Source organism: Thamnophis sirtalis, unplaced genomic scaffold (genome assembly GCF_051295495.1).
Source record: "Thamnophis sirtalis isolate CommonGarterSnake01/CBP01778 unplaced genomic scaffold, rThaSir2_p1.2 scaffold_15, whole genome shotgun sequence".
In the NCBI taxonomy this organism is placed as follows: domain Eukaryota; kingdom Metazoa; phylum Chordata; class Lepidosauria; order Squamata; family Natricidae; genus Thamnophis; species Thamnophis sirtalis.
Genome location: NW_028261395.1, coordinates 28,544,426 through 28,566,616, shown reverse-complemented (window position 1 = coordinate 28,566,616; position 22,191 = coordinate 28,544,426). Strand labels below are relative to the sequence as shown.

The window sequence follows — 22,191 nt, the reverse complement described above, 5'->3', positions numbered from 1 at the left end:
AGCAATCCCATTCATCAGTAAATAGGCAATTATAAATATTTAGAAATATTCGGGACATTTTATATCTGTAGACCACATCAATTCTGTTAACAGCTGTTATTTCAGTTATCAGGTATTCTGTTTATTAACCAAAAAGATATACTTGCCAGAATTAGAATCTCTGGAATCTGTTTATTCGTGTCAGAAACATCACAATTAAAATGAGGCATATTGTATGACATAAAATTTAAAATATAAAATACAAGATTAAAATAGCAATAGCACTTAGACTTATATACCGCTTCATAGTGCTTTACAGCCCTCTAAGCGGACTTACAGAGTCAACCTGTTGCCCCCAACAATCTGAGTCCTCATTTTACCCTCAGAAAGATGGAAGGCTAAGATAACCTTGAGCCTGGTGGGATTTGAACTGCCAAATTGCAGGCAGCCGGCAATCGGCAGAACTAGCCTGTAGTAATGCACTCTAACCCAATACCCAGCTGTGATTGCTCCCACGCCATCCTTCGAGACATGCAGTTCAGGTAAGACCAACTGACATTTCCCAGCTCCTCCGTTGGTTCCATCCAGCTTTGTAGATTTCCATAGATCCACTCTGCTTTTAAATTCTGCAAAACTTTCATCAAGCTAAGGAAACTTTTCCTGGAATCTTAGATTGTCTTTTTTGCTATTTTCTGATGATAAAGGAAATGAGACCATATTTACAAATATTCCTTTCAAAAGGCCAGGAAAAGCAGCATGTTAAAAGCACTATGTATATTATATTCATAATGTAGCTTTTTGTTGTTGTTTCCCCTCTCATATGAAGGTGGATGAGGATCTAGTGAAGAATTCTGGAAAAACATTACTCTTGGATCGCATGTTACCAGAACTAAAAAAGAGAGGACACAAGGTATTACTTTTGAATTGATGTTCTTTGGAGCATCATTCCCTTGGAGATTAGAATGACCCCCACTCTAATATTCTTCCGTAAGGCACTGAAGACTTGGTTCTGCCTGCGGGCCTGGGGAACCCAGAGCAGGACAGAGCCTATTAAATGGCTCGTGTGATCAGCTGTCGCTGAGGTGGGGGATGTTTTTATTACATTAATTTATTTGATTTTTTAATTATTTTTACTGTTTTTAGATGTGGTTTTTTATATTCTGTAAGCCGCCTTGAGTCACCATGGGCAAATAGGTGGCAATATAAATTTAATGATAAATAAATTACTTTTGAATTTAGTTAAAAAAATTCATGCCTCTTGAGATAAATTAACTAAGGAATATTTCCTCAATTTAGGTGGTGCTGTTTTCACAAATGACCCAAATGTTGGATATTTTAATGGACTACTGCTATCTGAGAGATTACCAGTTTAGTCGACTGGATGGAAGCATGTCTTATATAGACAGAGAAGAAAATGTAGGTGACTTTTTCTCAGAAACATTCACCCGATTTGTTTAATTTTTCTAAGATCTATTAAGAAAACAAGCTGTGGGAGTAAGCCACTTGGCTTCAACTTAACCTCTGCAAAAAATCATTGGGAAGACTGCAGTCCTGTTGCTCTATTTTGAAGAGATGTTCTTGACATGATAATGTTGTATATTACCAGGGTAGATTTTATTTAAATCACGATTTACTGTATTTTTCTGAGTTTAAGATGCACCAAGGTTTTGAAGAGGCAATTTTTTTTAAAAAGTGGGTAGGTAGATAGAGGGATAGAGTGAGAGAGAAAGAGAAAGAGAGAAATACAGTAGGGAGGGAGGGAGAGAGTGTGTAGGTAGGTAAATAGGTAGAGGGATAGAGAGAGAAATAGAAAGAGATAGAGAAATACAGTAGATAGGTAGGGAGAGAGAGTACGTAGGTTGGTAGATGGAGAGAGAGAAATAGAGAGAGAGGGAGAGAAATACAGTAGATAGGAAGAGAGAGGGTAGGTAGGTAGGGAGAGAGAGAGAAATACAGTATGTAGGGAGAGAGAAAGTAGGTAGGTAGGTAGGTAGATGTTTCCAGGTGCATTTATCCATGTGCTGGAGAAGGAAATCACTGACAATCTGCAGCACCTAAGACTTTGTTTCTGCTGGCACAGCACTTGATCAATCTAATTCTCATCAATCAGTTAAAGAGCTTGCCAAAAGGAGAAAAAAAAGGTTTTGCACTCTGCAAACATCCGAAAAATGGCCCGTTTTTCATGAAAACGGGCCATTTTTTTTAAAAAAAGGAATGAATAGCCTTGCAGAGTGTCCAGGGTGGGTTGGGGGGCAAAAATGAGCAAAAAAACAGCTCGTCTTTCGCAAAAATGGACCCGTTTTTTGTCAAAAAAAATTGCATGCCTATAAGCCTTATTTTCAGCCTCTTGAGGAAAAAAGGTGCGTCTTATACTCCGAAAAATATGGTAAATCATGGTTTAAATCTCTAGTAAAAAGGCTTGATTTAAATCAACTTGATTTAAATCCTAATGTTTAAAGAGCAGCTGTCGTCTCTGTCCTGCAGCAGCTTCTCCTCTGACCCGCTGTTGACTCACCAACAGTCCCATTCACTTTAATGGGAAGGCTGGTGACACAGCAAGGTGATGGATGTGGCAGGCAGCAGGTGAGTGGATGCCCGCTAACAGGCGCTGCCATGATGGATCTGAAATGACAGGTGCTCTTAACTGTAAGGGCTCATTCTTGGTAGTTAGAATCTTTAATCTTATTATTTGCAAACAAAATGAAGATTTCCTATTTAGCTTGCAGAGCTTGGATTCATTGAATGAGTCTACCAAAAATGTAAATATTGCAGAATATTACAACCTCATGCTATATAAATAGCTCCATTTCCATGATGAATAAACCAAATTATTAATGTATCTTAAATAGAAAACTATCTTTAGATAGATTTTTACTCCAAAAGTATTTTATTAAAATAAATTTGATTTTCAAAAATCTGATTTAAATCTGATTTTAAAAAATCTGGATTATTTTTAATAATCTACTTTTATCCACCCTGTCTATTACTATAGAATTGCTGGAAATTAGTGTGGATTATGGTGTGGAAATTAATGTGGATTAATGGGTTGTCTTGAAACATACTTTTTTTGATGAAAAATACATTGAAAAGTATTTAGATCAGTGTTTTTCAACCTAGGCAATTTTAAACTCCGGAGCTCAGCTCCCAGAATTCCTCAGCTATGCTTAGTTCAAAATTTGTTATCATGAATAATTGCAGGTGTAAGAGCATAATTTCAAATTAGTTTTGGATTGCATCCCTTTTTTATTTGATAAATTTTCATTCATTTGTTTTGATTTTTAAAATGTATCCTGTGATGGTTCTTTTTTTTTTTTTTTTTTTTTTAGTTTTCAAACAATTTATTGGGAATTTTTTAAAATTACTAAATTTTCCACTGTTTTTAACATGTTCTTAATCTCAACCCCAAAAACATTGTGAAATCTAGGAGCATGTCAAAATACAATTCTTCCTATAATTTTTTGTAGTTGAAGCAAAAAGATGACTAGAGATTTTTTTTTCAGTTTATTACCTTTAAGGACACAAGCATGCTGATTTTCCTATTTTATGTTACTTGGCAATGTTCTACCTTTTATAGATGAGGAATTTTAATGCAGACCCTGAAGTTTTTATATTTCTGGTGAGCACAAGAGCTGGAGGTCTCGGCATTAATCTGACTGCAGCAGATACAGTCATCATTTATGACAGTGACTGGGTAAGTACTGTGCATTATGACAGAAATCCTGATCCCAACGGAGTATATATTCAACTCCATCCATAGAGTACAGTTTTAGAATCCACTTGGAATTTAAGCCCTGCCTATGAAATCTGGTACAGTCTTAGAATAAATGTGAATTAAATTAGTGAGAGCCAGTTTGGTGTAGTAGTTAATGCACCAGCTAGAGTTTGGGAATCCTGCCTTAGGCACAAAGCCAGCTGGGTAACCTAGTAAGCTGGCAAGTCATTCTTGAAAAAAGGCATTGACAATGCAGGTCAGAAAACCTAGCCAAGAAAATTTCAGGGACCAGTCCAGGCAGTTACCAGGAGTCAACATTGACTTGCAAACACACACGCACACACACATAAATAGAAAAATATAGCTATATAGTTATTATTAAATGTAAGTAGAGGTAGTCCTCAGCTTACTACAGTTCATTTAGTGGCTTCGAAGTTACAACAGCACAGAAAAAGTGACTTATCAAATTTTTTCACATGATCATTTCAGCATCCTTATGGTCCCATGTTCAAAATTGAGATGCTTGGCAACTGACCCTCATTTATGATAGTTGCAATGTTCAGGGGTCATGTATAATCACTTTTTGCGACCTTCTGACAAGCAAAGTCAATGTGGAAGCCATTGACTTAATAACCATGTTATGAACTTAATAACTGCAGTGATTCACTTAACATCTTTTGTAAGAAAAGTTATAAAATGGGGCAAAACTCAGTTAACTCTTTCACTTAGCAACAGAATTTAGGGGTTCAGTTGTGGTCGTAAGTCAAGAACTACCAGTAGTGATATGCTATTTAGAGTTCGGTAGCTTTTTCCTTAAGCATGCCAAATTCTATCAACAATAGATGCAATGTAATGTTTCTAACAAGACTTGGTCTCTCAAATTCAAAATTTAACTGGAGAATATTACATTTTTTCTTATTCTCTTAATTAAAGGTCTCAGTTTAATACACTTCAAAAACAGACAAAATAATTAGGAATAACAAAATTAACACAATTCAGTTCTTCTGTTGCCACTTAGTATGGGAGAATCTATAGCTATAGGTACAGTGTCAAAAATTCAGTTCACGGCATTATCATAGTTGTAAAATTTCATATGGAAGTTTGTTCTATCCCTTCCCTAACGGTACTCGTGTTCCACTTTCTGCAATTTAACAGCCAACAGAATCCATGCTTGGTGCCAAAGGAGAAGATTTAAATACCGAAAATGCCAGATTCCTTTCTGTAATTTCTCCAAGAATGTTTTTAAGCACATGTAAGAACAGGAAAAACTTGTGCTTGTCACAATAACAATAATTAAGCATGAATAATGTTGAGCTAGGAGGCCCCAAAGCACCTTTAACATCTCTAACCAAACATAGGAGATCCTTGGAATTAAATAAAAATGTAGATATGTAAATACTTTTAAACTCTTGTGATCTCTTTCAGCTTAGAATGGAAGGTTTCTTTTTTTTTTTTTTTTTTTAAATTTCCCGTTCAAATTCATTCATAGATACACATTCTTATAATTGTTATTTAATATTTGTCTATTAATCATAGTCTCTATACTCACTTTTACACACAAACACACACCACTTTGGGTCACTTTCTTGCCACCCCATGCCTCCATCTCATTTTGCAACAACCTTCTTTCTTCTTCCCCTCTCTTTCTCCTCTCCTCCTCCCTTCTCCTCTTTCTTACCCTCTCTTCTACTCTTAATTCCCCACCATTCCTTTCTCTGCTTTACCCTTTCTTCTTTTCCCTCCTCATCCCCCCTCCTTTCCGTTGTTGCCCTTGCTCATTTACCTTCTTTGATGGATTATCGGGGTGGCGTTTCAGCAATCCCTACTTTATCTTTTCATACAAATAATTTTCTCTGTTTACATTTTATTTCTAATATTAGCTCCATTTATGTCATTGTTCCGCTTGAATATTTACATTTTAATATTTTCTTATTTTCCCTCCTCTTAATTTGATAATGTGTTATCTGAGATGTTTATTTCATGTTTTCTTCCTTTCTCTTTCTATGTATATCTTTTTTCAAGCCAATCGTAAAATCACCCCCATGTCCTGTAGTACACTGATTCCTTTTTGTCCTTTATTCTCAATGTCAACCTGTCCATTTCTGCAGTCTAATATCTTTATTACCTCCTATTCTGATGGGATTTTATCTGCTTTCAAATTTTGTGCAAATGCAATGCTAGGTGCTGTTAGTATCTGTACAATCAAATATGAATCTTCTTTACTATATTTCTCTGGTAGAATACCCAATAAAAATACCTCTGGAAGATTTCTTGGGGCCACCTAGCACTTAAAAATGTTGCATTTGAGAATAGACCAGAAAATACTAAATCTTTCTTGACATGCTTTAAAGATCAAGAAGCGTATAAAATGGTATTCAGAAATCTTAATAAAGGCTATATAAGGATTCAGATTCAATGGCTGACATGTGATTTGAAGCATGTGGAGGCATGCATTTAGCGCCTATTAGAAATGCTTTAAAGTAGCTGCATTTTCTTCTTAACAAGCACGGCTGCCCTTCCCTTGATGTGTGGTATGTGTTATTATTACACTGTTGAAGATATAAGTCTGAAATTTGTTGTCCCCATCTCTCCTTTCCCCAAATGGTTAACAAGTCAGAAGTTTTTTTTCCTAAGAAGAATTTTTTACATGGAGATGAAAAGATAAATCTGATGTTCATGTGCCATTCAATATGAAATTCATATATTTTCTCTTCGTAGAACCCTCAGTCTGACCTTCAAGCACAAGACCGATGTCACAGAATTGGCCAGACAAAGCCGGTGGTTGTATATCGTTTTGTAACCGCAAATACAATTGACCAGAAGATTGTGGAGAGGGCTGCTGCCAAAAGGAAATTAGAGAAACTCATTATCCACAAAAGTTAGTAATTACTACAATTCTTTGAAATCATGTTCACAATTTTTGTTGGACCACTAGCTTTGAGATTTTGCTTGTTGACATTATTATGCTTTTAATAGTCTATTTAAAAGCTATTTGTTTCTTTATTGGCACAGCCAACAGGACACAAACTACAAGGACAATATGTCGAAAAGAACACAAAATATAAAATATAAATCATTGCTGAACGCCCTTACTAACATTTTTCAAACAAATAGGACCCTGGGTTCTAATTCTAGTCCTATGGAGAATTTTTTACAGCTTGGGAACAAACTAGGAGAACATATTCTCCAGTATCCTTGATAAGGGCCTTCTATATCCCAGAAGCTCAGACAGCTACAGAGAGGCATTTCCTGCGTATTTTAAAGAGCCTCTGTGGTGAAGTGGTTAGAGTGCAGTACTGCAGGCTACTTCTGCTGCCTGCAATTTGGTAGTTCATATCCCACCAAGTCAAGGTTGACTCATCCTTCTGAGGTTGGTCCAATGAGGACCCAAATTATTGGAGGCAATATGTGGACTCTGTAAACTGCTTAGAAAGAGCTGTAAAGCTGCATATGTCTAAGTGCTATTGCTATTAATGACCATATGCTCATAATGAGACATACATTTTTAGGCAGCTAGACTGTGTCATCTCAAGCTTTAAAAATCAAAAGCAACAGTTTATATTGTTTCTGTAGAATGAATGGCATCATGGCTAAACTGGCTAAACTGTTAATATAGTTAATTAATTAAATATTACGTTGCTACATTTTGAACCAATTGAAGCCAGAATGTATTCTTCAAAGGGTAGCCTAAGAACTAGTAGTTTATAAGTATATTCATGATGTAATCAAAGCATGGATGATTTTTACTAGAGTTGTCAGGTTTAGACTAGTTTGCAGCTCAGATGCTAAATGTAGTTGCGTAAAAACTCAAAAAATTCAATACCTCTGAATTCTGCTAATTGCAGCAAAGACCAAGGAACTAGAGAGTAGTCTGGTTCCTTCAAACTTCTCTGGATAAGGAAAGGGCAGGAAATTGTTGGTGTGTGTTCTGGATGACTGCTCTTCACAAGAAGATTGCAGGACAGTTATTTTCTACAGGTTTGAAATCCAAGAAACGATGGGATAAGCTATTTTGCTCACTACAACATAGAATTTTAAAAGACATTCAATTCATAATTTCAAAAGTGCACACTAGAGGAGACTAACATTTATAGGTGGAGGAAAGATTTATAAAACTTTAAAATGTTCTAATGATGAAAATATATAAGAAGACTTTTGAAAAACAGAATCAGAAAAAAGTAGCTACAGTATCAACAATGTCAATAATGATGCTAACTTCTATGGATATGTTATGTCCAAAAGATATGTTACAAAAGATAAACCAAAAGAGAGTGACCTATATAATTTTTTCCTGCTGGGTTTACCAAGACACTTAACAAAAATTTTAAAGAATTAAGTGCAATGGGACAAAGAAGAAATTAAGAGATTAATTAAGAAATTAAGAGAAATCAAATCCTCAAATCTGATTATTAGATTGAACTAAAAATTAAGACTGTTAGAAGTAAAAGGAAGGAATATCAAGTTGATTTATTTGACCAAGTTTAAAACAAGATACATTGTTACTTCTGGCAACTCTTTCAAACATTTTACTGACACCATGACTGAAACCTTAGAGGGGTTACAGAAAAGTGGATATTAACAGTCTGAATGTGCAGGAGGCTAATTTCCATTTTTGGCATCCATGTTTATGATTACAAAAAACTAATTTTTCTTGGCTTGGGAGATCCAGGAACAATATCAAATAATCTGATATACATTTATAATATCAAGGAGCTCCTTTTGGAAAATTTTTGTGTTTGTATTAATTTCCTATAACTATACTTCTATCATCCTTCTATTTTAGAATTTAAAAAATGACTGTCAGTTTATACCGTATATTTAATTTTAAAAATCACAGTGCTGTTCAATAAAGGTGAATAATAAAATTAAATTCAATGGTGAAAAGAGTAAGGTTCTACATTTAGGCAAGAAAAATAAAATGCACAGGTACAGTATAGGTGGTATCTTGCTCAATAGTAGTAACTGTGAGAGGGATCTTGGAGCCCTAGTGGACAACTATTTAAATATGAGCCAACAGTGTGCAGCAGCTACCAAAAAAACCAACACAATTCTAGGCTGCATAAACAGGGATAGAATCAATATCACGTGAAGTGTTAATACCACTTTATAATGCCTTGGTAAGGCCACACTTGGAATACTGCATTCAGTTTTGGTTGCCACAATGTAAAAAAGATGTGGAGACTTTAGAAAGAGTGCAGAGAAGAGCAACAAAGATGGTTAGGATTAGGGTTAGGGTGGAGACTAAAACATATGAAGAATGGTTGCTGGAACTGGCTATGTCTAGTTTAATGAAAAGAAGGACTAGGAGAGACATGATAGCAGTGTTCCAATATCTCAGGAGTTGCCACAAAAAGAGGGAGTCAAACTATTCTCCAAGGGACCTGAGGGTAGAACAAGAAGCAATGGGTGGAAACTAATCAAGGAGAGAAGCAACTTAGAACTGAGGAGAAATTTCCTGACAGTTAGAACAATTAATCAGTGGAACAGCTTGCCTCCAGAAGTTGTGAATGCCCCAACAGTGGAAGTCTTTAAGAAGATGTTGGATAGCCATTTGTCTGAAAGGGTATAGTGTTTCCTGCCTAGACAAAGGGTTGGACTAGAAGACCTCCAAGGTCCCTTCCAACTCTCCTATTGTATTGTATTGTATTATTGTAAGGTATTTTTTCTTGTTTCCCTTTAAGATCAGTTCAAAGGCGGTAAATTTGGAATAAACCAGTCAAAGAGCTGCTTAGATCCCAAAGAGTTAATAGAATTGATGCAATCCAGGGATTATGACAGGTATGATCTGCTTGCTTCCTGGTTTATTTAATTTTTCTGTTTTTTTAGTTCATACATAGCGCTTAGTCCTGTTATCCCACAACATCCACCCTGTAAGGTGAGGTGGGCTGGGTTGAGTTAAAGCAGAGTAACCAGCCCGACCAGAAAGTTTCCATGGCTGAGGATAGACCAGAACCTGAATTTTTCCATTTCTGGTCCAAGCCCTTAATCATTACATCACCCTGGCTTCCCATACGGAACAAATGAATACACGAAGAAAGCGTTTTTACGACGAAAGCTAAAGTCATTGCCAAAAAGTTAAGCCCTTTTAAATACAAGGGAACTTAATAAAAATATTTCCTCCTTCCTTTTTCTAGAGAGATTAAAGGTTCAAGAGAAAAAGTAATAACTGACAAAGATTTAGAGCTACTGCTGGACAGAAGTGACCTTATCAGTAAGTATTGGATATATTAGTATGCCTTCTGTTTTATTGCTTTCTTTTAAGAAATTCATTTTAAATATCAACTTATATGGGACTGGAGGCTAAAACATATGAAGGACAGTTGCAGGAATTGGGTATGTCTAGTTCAATGAAAAGAAGGATTAGGGGAGACATGATAACAGTGTTCCAAATCTCAGGAGCTGCCACAAAGAAGAGGGAGTCAAGCTATTCTCCAAAGCACCTGACAGTAGGACAAGAAGCAATGGGTGGAAACTAATCAAGGAGAGAAGCAACTTAGAATAAAGAGAAATTTCCTGACAGTTAGAAAAATTAATCACTGGAACAATTTGCCTCCAGAAGTTGTGAATGCTCCAATACTGGGAGTTTTTAAGAAGATGTTGTATATCCATTTATCTGAAGTGGTGTAGGGTTTTCAGTATAAGCAGGGGGTTGGACTAGAAGACCTCCAAGATCCCTTCCAACTCTGTTATTCTATTCTATTCTATGTAGTACTGATGTGGTGAGCACCAGTATGCTTATGAATATCCTCTTGCTCTCTCCAGGTTATTATTTCACATTTAGCTCTCTGACATATATCGCAGCAACTACATGTAAACACAGTACAGACTTCCTTCCAGAGTGTGTCCTGCTCACACCATATTGAAAAGTCCCCCTCCCCAAGGAACAAGAAGAAAGTCAAGGAGATAATAGGACCCCTAATGGAAGCAGATAGCAAGAAGGTGCCCGGTAGCAGGGAGAAAGCAAAACTGTTTAATCCCTTTTTGCATCTTTTTATACAAAATGAAAAAAAAAATGCCCAACTTAACAAGAGCAGCCTTGAAGGAAATAGAACAGGTATACAAATCAAGACAGACAAGGAAATAGTAAGCAGAATACCTATCCACCCTGAACGAGTACAAATCACCTGGAACAGATGGTTTGCGTCCCAGGGTATTGAAGGAGGTGGAAGATGTAATCTTGGAGCCACTGGTTATAATCTTTCAAAGCTCCTATGGGCAGGAGAGCTACCAGAAGACTGGAAAAGAGCTGATGTGGTTTCAGTGTATAAAAACGGGGAAATGGATCCATTGAAGTTATAGGCCCATGATGGCGAACCTTTGGCACGTGTGCCACAAGTGGCACACAGCGCCCTCTCAGGGTACATGGGCCATCGCCCTAGTTCACCTCAACTGTGCATGTGCACATGCCTCTTGCCAGCCAGCTGGTCATCAGGTCTGCCGCACATGTGTGAAGGGTGGGGGACCGCATGCCGTGTAGGGTGTGTGTGTCGCACATTGCATTTTGGGGGTTCGGGCGCACGCACACACATTTTGGGCACTCAGTCCGGAAAAGATTACCCATCACTTATTAGCTTAGCTAATGAGCTTAGTTTAGTTTAATTTACTTTATTGTCATTGCACATGGTACAACAAAATTAAATGCCGTCTTCAGTGTACATTAAAATTATAAAAATAAAAACACAAGCATACATCCTTTACATTCCATGTAATGTAAGCTTGACCTCAATACCTGGGGAAATCCTGTAAAAGATAAGATTTGTGAGCCCCTAGAAATGAACAAGGTTATTAGAAGTCAGAATGTTTGTTAAAAACAAACTATGCCAAACACGCCTTATATCCTTCTTTGATAAAGTGACTAAATTAGTGGACCAGAGAAACTCTGTGGTAATAGGATACTTGGACTCAAGTTAGACCTTTGACAAGTAGACCACAGATACTTCTTGTTAAAGATGGACACTACCATCACAAATAGATGTAAATTGGCTGACCAACCACAACCAGTGCGTAGTCCTGAATGGAACTACATTTACATGGAGGGAATCATGTAATAGATTCTGTTTTGGGCCCAGAACCATAGCAGAGTTGGAAGGGACCTTGTAAGTCTTCTAGTCCAACCCCTTGCCTTGGGCCTATCTCCACCAAGTATTGCTCTCCCTGTATGTATTAAGCAACCATTGTCTAATATTTTTTTAATTATTAATTTTTAAAAAATCTGCCCATCCTAAAGATCTGGTAATAGAATTTGTGAAGTCTAAAGGAGTCATTTTCCATAAAGCTGGCATTTGGGTTGATTAAAAGAGGCATAGTTTTATATTACATTAATTTTACACAGCTTCAGCTCCATTCCCTATGAATAAACTTTAAATTGTGGACACTGTAACACAAACCCTCTTTGTGGGAAAAGCCCTTCAAGTATCTTGAATACCTGTATCAGGTCTCCCTTCATTCTCCTTTAGGCAGACCACACCCAGTTTTTTTAACTATTCATAGTTCTAATCTTCCAGTCCTTCACAATTTTGTTACTCTCCTGTGCACTCTTTCCAGTTCCTCGGCATTCTTCTTATACTCTGGCAATCAACCAAAGCTGGTTGGTCTGCCCAGTGCAATATAGAGTAGTTATCATCACACTGTTTATATCACCACTGAGCCATGGACTCTGGCATGAAGTACTACAGCTACTTTTGCTGACTGCTGGCTGCCAGCAGTTTGATTCTCACTGGTTCAAGGTTAACTCAGCCTTCCAGCCTTCTGAGGTCTATAAAATGAGGACCCAGATTGTTGGGGGCCATATGATGACTCTGTAAACTGCTTAGAGGGGGCTGTAAAGCACTGCAAAGCGGTATATAAGTCTTACTGCTATTGCTATATAGAAGCTGTGGTGGTGGTTAGAATATAGCATTGTAGACTAACTCTGTACACATCCAGAAATTTGAACTTGACCGGCTATGAGGACCCAGATTTTTGAGGGCAATATGCTGACACTGTAAACCACTCAAGTGTGCTTTTAAAGCAGGGCTCTCCCAAACTCCAATCTGCCTTTTAAGATGTTAGCAATTGCCCAGACTTGTGTCCTCCATAGATTTGATGAACACCCTATCTATCCCCTCATCAAAACCATTTATAAAAAATGTTGAAGAGCGCTGGACTCGGAACAAAATCCTGAAGTACCCTGTTGCGCTCCTCTCTCCATGTAGAAATTGATCCCTGAAGGCGCATGCATAGAGCACATGTATAACCAAGTATGAATCAATCTACTGTATTTTGCGGAGTATAAGGCATATTTTTGCAGGGCCCCCCTCAAAGGAGGTTGAAAATTTGTGTGCATCTTATTCACTGAATGTAGTTCTGCCCACCCGCCAGCTTCTGCTCGCAGCAATTTGCCTCCTTACAGCAAGCAGCCTGTTTCAGCTTCAGCACAGCCTGATTAGCACAAGCAGCTGGTTGTTGGCTGTTCTCCCGGCCATCAGTTAATTCAGGCAGCAGTGATTGCCTATTGCCGCCTCCGCATGCCCCATTTTTGGCTTCCGCATCCCATTTTTTTGCCTCTGTGCGCCCCATTTTCCACCCATTCCAATCCCCATCACCCAGAATGGGTAGAAAATGCGGCACACAGAGGCTGAAAATGGTATGCGGAGACCCAAAGTGGAGTGTGGGGCGGCGGCAATAGGCTATGGCAATCCCTGCAGCCTGAAACAGCTGATGGTCAGGAGGCCCAACAATCAGCTGTTTTTGCTAATCAGGCTGTACTGAAACTGAAACTTGCTGTTTGCTGCAAGGAGGCAAATAGCTGGGAGGCAGAGGCAAAAAAAAAATTCTTGTTTTCCTCCCCAAAAGCTGATGTGCCTTACACTTCAGAGCGTCTTATACTCTGAAAAATATGGTATTTGGTAGTAAGACCAAAGTTACTACCATTCCATTTTAACAAGGTGGTGGCTGTAGCCAATTTTATCCAATGTCTTAGTTAATATTTAGGTCAGTTGTGTCCATTGCCTTCTCTTGATATATTAATCGCCTTGTAGTAAGAGTAAAATTTGTTTGGCAGAGTCTATTTCTAACAATCCCTCGCTGGGCTCTAGTAATTATACTGGTCTTTTTCTAAATCCTTGCAAACCCACTGTTTCATCCTCACCAGCAAATATCAGGTTTTCTAAATAAAAATTTTCCACTCAAGTCTCAATTCTCCACCTTACTGCATGCATCAAAATTGCCTTAAATGTGTAAGTACCACACAGGTGAGATACCTAAGATTAGACTTCAGTTAAATTGCTGTTCATGTAATCCTGCTTGACTATTTCCTGAACGGCCACAAAACTAGTATATGTAGTTGAATGAAACATTCTGTTTTCTTCTGAAACTTTTCTTTTCTTGGATTTAACCATGGTTGGCCTACCGGGGTTAAAAAGCCCAATAAATTACGTGCCAGCAGGCATTGCACATTGGCGGTTGTGACACATATTTTGAGCAACAGGGAGCCACAGCAGAAGGATGAAAGAGCCACATGCAGCTCTAGAGCCGCGGGTCACTGACCCCTGTTCTAAGGGATATATTACTGATGCTGTGGTCAGACAGACCTTTCCTTCTGATTCTCTTTACCTGTACCTGTCAATTGCGTCTCCATTTACACACTAAAATAGCCATATAGAGCTCGATTACACTTAATGGACTAATCGGGGCACAGGAATACCCTTTAAAGCAGGTGGTCTGCTTCAAAAATGAGATTTTGTACACCATGTATCAAATGGCAGGTGGAGTTTATACATTGCAGAAAGAAATTCTGTATAAACAAACCAATATATCTTAAATGGAAAGCTTACTATATCCACATAACCTGGCATAATATTGATTTGGCTGCAGAGCATCAAAGTGCATGACCAGCTCTGGATGAATTTTCCATTCCAGACATACTTGCCACACATTCTTTGCTGTAAGGAAAGGAAATTCCTGCTTCCTCCGAGTGAGTGAGATAAAATTGGGAGGGGGGGGGAACACACCAGCATTTGGAGACTCTCAGTTGCCTGGGGCTTAATATCCTCTGCATTGAATTGGACATCTCTAGGCATTAAATTGTTTCCAAATCTTCCTACATTATGTTCCAAAAATGTAAGCATCTTTAATAAGGGTCAAATCTTGAAACGGTAAAACATTGCATGTCATTTTAATAAATGGCTATGAGATGAGTTTTTCTTCAGATGACTTTTTCCCTATAGCAATAAATGTGCATTCAAATGTGAAAAGAAGCAGTTTTATCTCTATTCCTGAAAGTAATAGACCCAATTTCAAAAGATCTATTAAATAATGATCTCAAAATAATGGAGTTTAAATTCCACATGAAAAATGATGGAATTTTCAGACATTTAAGGAGGCCAATTTTGTTTAGATGTTTGTCTGTGGTCCTCTGAGCCCTGTGCTTCATTTCTTCCAGATCAGATGAAAACCTCTGAGAAACTGAAAGAAGAAATGGGCAAGTTTGTGATGCCAGAGAACACCGATGATCTTGGCATGTAAATTATACTTCAGAATTTGGACAGTTAAATAATATTTCTATCCCTTTGTAATCTGAACCTGGATACTCTTTAAAACAGTTACCTTATTGTTGGTATCTGTTTCAAAAAGCATTATTGTCAAAAACTCTGAAGAGGTAAGTTGCTAAGTTTTTGTATATGGAAAGTAAATTTTGGAGCTGCTTGTTGATACCGGAGAAATTTTTAGATTCTATTTTTGTCTTAAGTAGCTGATAACTGAGTAATCTGTACACTTTACTGCAGAATTTTTGCTGAAGAAATTTGACTTCTAGTGTTTACCCTTCGCTTTTAGTATGTTTTATGAACAGAAGACGTTCAGAGGATTTGTTTACAACCCTTGATTACTTCAGTTTGTGTTGTCATTACAAATAAATGCTGTTTTACTTGAAATGTTTTGTTTAATTCCTGCTCCTGGCAAGTATTATTTACCTATTGTATAAGAGTTGCAATACATCATATTTATCTGACTCCTTTAGCTATTTTACTGTCATCAACTAATACTGTTTTTGTTTCTTTTTAATATTCTGTTTGGACATCTTTATTAAACTTTGTTGACAATAGTTTGACATTCAGGTCATCTAGAAGAAGAGTTTATTTTTGTATACATTTTGCCAGAGTTAAAAGAACCAGGAAATTAATTGAAAGGAGCAGAATATTCAAACTTCTATTTGGATTCATGAAAGTGTTTACATTTTCAAATTAGTTAAAAGATTAGAACAACTAAAATAGGTAAAGTTAAAAATTCCCCTCACACATATGTACTAGTCTCTACCTGACTCTAGGGAGAGGAGCTCATCTCCGTTACAAAGCCGAAGAGCCAGCGTTGTCAGAAGACATCTCCATGGTCATGTGGCCAGTATGATTAAATGCCAAGGCACACGGAACGCTGTTACCTTCCCACCAAAGGGGGGTTCCTATTTTTCTAATTACATTTTTTTATGTGCTTTCAAACTGCTAGGTTGGCAGAAGTTGGGACTACTAACGGGATCTCATTCTGTTACACGGCGCTAGGGATTCAAACTGCCGACCTTTCTAATCAACAAGCTCCAAAAATATTGCCACACTGCAGCAGCCATGAGGTGACCACACTTGCCATTCCTGCAGCTCAAAAATAATAAGACCTCCCCAAAAATAAGGCCAAGTGCTTATTTCGGTGGGTTAAAAGAAAATAAGACCCTGTCTTGTTTTTGGGGAAAAACAGTATGTTGGTCGTATCTATCAGCTAGTGAAATGTGCTGATTGCCAGGAGTAAGATCAGGGCAAGTTAGAAGAATTTCCAAGACTTATCAAGTCCCCTTCCAACTGATACATATGGAGCAGTGGTGGGTTACAACTGGTATGCCCCGGTACGGGCGTACTGGTGCCTGCCGGGAACACTGGGTTCCGGTACAGTGCTCCGGAGGGCCTGCCCGCCGTCCTTACCTGTATTTGAGCTCTTTGGGGCTTACACGCACAACATACGGCACCTGTACAACGCTCCACCGAGCAGCTGGAGCATCGTAGATGGTAAGTATGCATTTGTGCATTGTTTGTACGCGCACTGCGTGCATTCATATGGACGGCGGGCCCTGTTGCAACGTACCAATTGCAACGGGATCTGGAACCCACCACTGATATGGGGATAGATAATACTACAAAGAACAGCTACAACAATCATATCACCACAACCTTGAAACTTAAGAGCCTGAGGTCATATCTTGATCATCATCTAAAATCAGGAAGAGAATCAGGAAATAAATAATATTGAAGAGGAAAGTGAAAAAAGTGCGCATAGAAAATGAAATGAAGATTTTGGAAACTTGTAACAATTTCCTGCAATTAAGCACAGAGGAAGAAATTTATTAATGTATTTCTCTAAATGGCAGATTAACTATCTCTGATAGCATTGCTAATTTTATAGATCAATGTTGTAGACATAATGAATCTTGGCCTCGGTAAAGCCTTTGAGCATCTGATGATGTCCTTAATAAAATAGTAGAATAAGGGCTAGATAATATCATTCTCACAACAGCCTGAATAACCACACTCCAAATGTTATTAATGGGTCTTGAGAAGTATTTAAATGGAGTGTCATGAATCCTATTACTTTGATGAGGTAATTGAGGGTTTATAGATGATAGAAATCTGGGAGGTACAGTTTAACAGAGAAATATAATTTTCTACACCTGAGTAGAAAAATTAAAGACACAGAGACAGATTTGGTGAAGCAGTAGTACAGGAGAGAGAGATCTGATGTCCTTATCAATCAAAGCTTAAACATGAGCCAATAGTGCGATACAGCTATTGCCCAGTAGGCAGGATCCAAACCTGTGGGTAGAAACTAGATAGAAGAAAGCTCAGGCTAGGCATCAAGAGGAACTATATAAGCTAAGCCAGCAATGGCGAATTTTTTAGACACCAAGTGCCCAAACCGGTGTGTGCACACATGCCCAAACTGAAAGATGTGCACACGTGAATGCATGCATGCACTAACATGTACAAATGTGCGCAAGTGCATGTGCAGCAGAGACCTGAAGACAAGTTGGGTGGCGGAAGGTAGGGCATCCCAACAATGGCAGCGTGGCAAGAGGTAAGATCTTTTTTCTTTCGTGAGCTGCTGTTCGTTGTTTGCAGGGAAACAGAAGCTCACGAAAGAAATGAGATCTGACCTGGGATGACAGCATGCATGCCAGCCAATAGGGCTCTGCATGCCACCTCTGGCATACGTGCCATAGGCTTGTCATCAGAGAGTTAAGCTATCAGCCAGTGGAAAAAATGCCATGTGAAGAAGTGACTTGCTAAAGGTGTTCAATTAAGTTTATAATTTTGAGATGGTGATATATTTTTAACAACTATTCTCAAAATAGATTTGCAATAAGTTATGCCAATTCCAGTCAAATAAATGTAGTTGCACCATGCACTTGCTAAAAAAATTCTGTTTTCCTCTAATTACTATGGTGATTAAGAGCTGAGAAAAATGAATTTAGAATCCCTGAATAAAGGCAGAGGTGATGTGGTAACTAGAATGGCAACCATTTGAGACTCTGCCTTACCTCTTCCATTGACTGTGCTGGAGTGTCCCGCCTACTGCTTGTCATTTGACACTCGCCTAATGTCACTCGACTTACATCTAGTCTCCACTCTCCAGACTAAAGTCCAGAGTCCAGCGGCTTGATTTCCATCAAATGGACATCACGCTGTGACATTAAAAATCACTGCACAGCAGTTGGAAACTGCTGCGCAGTGTTTTCTTGTCATGTGCACGGCCGCGTAGCTTAGAGGGAACATTGATCATGGTGTCTGCCTAGGGCAGGGGTGTCAAACCTGCGATGTCATGTGACATATCGTGACTTTTCCCCCCTTCACTAAACTAGCTGTGGGCGTGGCCAGTACGTGACGCATCCGACACACGGGCCATGAGTTTGACACCCCTGACTTAGAGCATATTCACTTCCTGCCTGAAAACAACCTTCTTGGTATATATTTACAATCCATTCAGGTTTCTAGCAGTTGATAAGAAGGGATAACAATTTATCAATTCAGTGAAGCAGTTCCTACAGCAGAAATGGGCAGTGGAAGCCCTCTGCTCTATATCAAGATGATTTGAAATAAACATTTTGCCTGGACTACTAGTTCAGCGGTCGCCAACTGGTGGTCTGTAAGAAAATTTTGGTGGTCTGCAGAAAAATTATTTGCATTTTTTATATTGCACTAAATCAGGGGCCCTCAAACTACGGCCCCTGGGCCAGATAAGTGCAATGAACACTTGTGTTACTGCAGAGAGTCTTCCCCTTCGAGGTCTTTTTGTAAGGGTTGGAGGGGGAGAGAAATTCTGACTTGGGGTCTGCTTCAGCCTCCTAGTACGGGACTTTGGGCAAAGGCTGGAGGGAAGCACTGCTGGTGGCGAAGAGCCGGAGGGCCTTGTTCCAATGGGACTGTATCATGACCTGGAACTCGCTAACCATCTCAGCTCACTGAGCTCCAAGCGCTGGTACCTGCACACCCGCAGGTCTTCCCTCTGCTTGGAAAGCCTATGCTCGTAGTCCTCAGTGGGGTGCTTCTGCTGAGCCACCTCAGTCAGATCCAATTTGAACTGAGCCAGTATTCTGGGTGATTAGGGTATTCTGATAACTATAATTTCACTCTGTATTTTACCTGACAGCCATTTCAGATATTTGGCCTATTGTATTTCTTCACAGTCTTCTCTCTCCCAGGTTGAATATACCTATTACCTTCCATGGTAATAGGTAATATACCTATTACCTTCCTCCAGATTCTCTTATCAGTTTGAAGTCCACACATCTTAAAAGTTGACAAGATTGAGAAATGCTGTTTTCTTCTGATTTTTTCCCCCTTGGATTTAACTATGGTTGGACTACCGGGGGTTGAAAAGCTCCAAAAATCATGTGCCAGCAGGTGTCACACATTAGTGGTTGTAACACATATTTTGAGCAACAAGGAGCCACAGCAGAGGGATGAAAGAGCCACATGCAACTCCAGGTTGCTGACCCCTGAACTAGGCAATGGGTGAACCCATCAGTATTGTCTTTGAGAATCTTGGAGAATTAGTGAAGATAGTGAAGAGCACACATTGCCCCTATCTTCAAAAGGGGAGAACAATAAAAGAAACTACAGACTTACCAGGCTGACACTAATCCTATCAAGACCATAAAGAGACTGATCAGCAAGTATGTTAAAAGTAAAATGCTAATTACCAGAAATCAGCATGGATTTGTCAAGAACACATCTTGTCAGACTAATACCTCATTTTTTAATCAAGCAATTTCCTTAATGGACTGTGAGAACATTGTAGACATGAAAAGTAACTCAAACATGCAAATGAATAAAGCCTAAGTGGGGCTAAATGCGTGTTAATTAAACAAACAAGTCTCAAAAAAAATCTTACTCGGAGAATGCTTATCAGTGGATCTTCATCAAAGCTCAGCCCTGGCCTCTCTGCTCTTCAGCATTTGCATGATTAAATTGATGAATTGAATGTTTATTAAATCCAGGTATAAGATAGGGTGGAATTGCTAAAAGAGAAAGTTCAAAATGATTTTGATAACTTGAGAAATGGGTTGAATGTACAAGAATGAAATTAAACAGGGATGAGTGTGGAATTTCTCATTTCATTTTAATCTATTCATTTTAGACACTGCCAAACTCCAACTAAATTTGGGCGAGGAACAGTAAAACCAACAATGTAAAAACTTAATTCAATAACTACTTATGGGGAAAAAAAACAGTAAAATTATGGTAGTTCTGACTAGCCACATCTGCACATAATCCAGCAGGGTCCTCAACCAGTGGTGAAATTTGAAAAAAAAAATCTACTAGTTCTGTGGGCATGACTTGATGGGTGTGGCTTGATGGTCATGTGACTGGGTAGGCATGGTTTGATGGGCATGGGCATGTGATTGAGCAAGTTCAAAAACCAGCTTTCACACTTCACACACAGGACGCAAAATCCACACAACTGACTCACACACAATGCAAAAGCACACAAAATGGCCCCTACAACAACAAGCAGGAACCTCACAGAGCCACAAAAAGCTCAAAAACCAACTTTCACACTTCACACACAAAGAACACAAAATCCACACAACTGATTCACACACAATGCAAAAGCACACAGAATGGCCCCTACAACAACAAGCAGGAACCTCGCAGAGTCACAGAGCTCAAAAAACCAACTATCACACCTTAAGCAAAATTAACACAAAACCTACACAAGTGACTCATACACAATGCAGAAGCAGATGGACTTAACACAAAATGGCCCCTGCAACAAGCAGGAACCTCACAGTCACAGAGAGCTTAAAAACCAACTATCACACTTTACACAAAATTAACACAAAAACTACACAACTGATTCCTACAGAAGTGATTCACACACAATGCAGAAGCAGATGGACTTTACGCAAAATGCCCCCTGCAACAAGCAGGAACCTCAGAGTCATGGTTAGGGCTAACAGGTAGTAAAATGCTTTAAAAAGGTTTTTAAAAAAGAAAAGAAAAAGGTTCTGACATCCCCCAGCACACCTGATTGTCAAACAGCTGATAGTGGGATATTTTTTTTTACCTTATAAAGCATTTTTTTATTACCAGTTGGGCGAATAGATAGTAAAAAATTCTTTTCATACAGTAAAAAAAAAGGTTCATCAGCTGTGACAATCAGCTGGATCTTGGGAACAATTTTTTTTTTTAACTTTTTAAAAGCATTTTTTTACTACCTGTTCGGGAACCAGAAGCATTTGTTACTACTAGTTCCAGCAAACCGGGCAGAACCGGTAGCATTTAACCCCTGTCCTCAACCAATCTAAGTGAAGGCCTGGGGGATTTAAAGTTTTCATGAGGGTCAACCTTTGGAAGAAAACACTCTGATATCTGAAGGATGATACAAAGAAGAAAATCAACATTGGCTTTCTTGCGTTACACTGATTTTCTTGTATGTCATGGAATAATGGATGTAAGTTATGGGAAGTCCTCAATTTACCACCATATTTGGGACCAGAATTTTGATTGCTAGAAAAATCCAAGATGGCTGTGCACGTAGATAGTGCGGCTTTGAGCTCCTGGGGTCACAGTGGAGTGTGTACGCAAAAACTAGTCTATACCCGTGGGGAGTTGCTAAAGATTGGGTCTTCTAGTCGACTCTTGAACACAACCACACTTGCTCCATGCACACGCAGAAACGCGCTCTACATGGGGCTGCCCTTGAAGAGTGTTCGAAGACTTCAGTTAGTCCAGAATGCAGCCGCGCGAGCCATTGTGAGGTACACCCACGTCACACCTATCCTCCGCGAGCTGCACTGGCTACCCATTAGTCTCCGGACCCGCTTCAAGGTGCTGGTCGTTACCTATAAAGCTCTACATGGCATCGGACCTGGGTACCTGAGAGACCGCCTCCTGCCGATTATCTCCCATGGACCGATTAGATCTCACAGGTTAGGTCTCCTCCGGATTCCATCTGCCAGCCAATGCCGGCTGGTGACTCCC

The 22,191-nt window shown here is 38.9% G+C and overlaps 1 protein-coding gene across 1 annotated transcript in view; it reads left to right on the top strand.

Annotated features, from left to right (window-relative positions):
• HELLS (helicase, lymphoid specific) overlaps positions 1-15,603 on the top strand; it is a 40,133-nt gene extending 24,530 nt beyond the window's left edge. Inside the window, exons 16-22 of the mRNA XM_087701955.1 lie at positions 806-889; positions 1,276-1,395; positions 3,554-3,670; positions 6,410-6,569; positions 9,373-9,469; positions 9,826-9,902; positions 15,114-15,603. Coding sequence (XP_087558081.1) covers positions 806-889; positions 1,276-1,395; positions 3,554-3,670; positions 6,410-6,569; positions 9,373-9,469; positions 9,826-9,902; positions 15,114-15,196 — 738 coding nt within the window. The 3' untranslated portion in view covers positions 15,197-15,603. The remainder of the gene's footprint in view (positions 1-805; positions 890-1,275; positions 1,396-3,553; positions 3,671-6,409; positions 6,570-9,372; positions 9,470-9,825; positions 9,903-15,113) is intronic.
• The last annotated feature ends 6,588 nt before the right edge of the window (positions 15,604-22,191 follow it).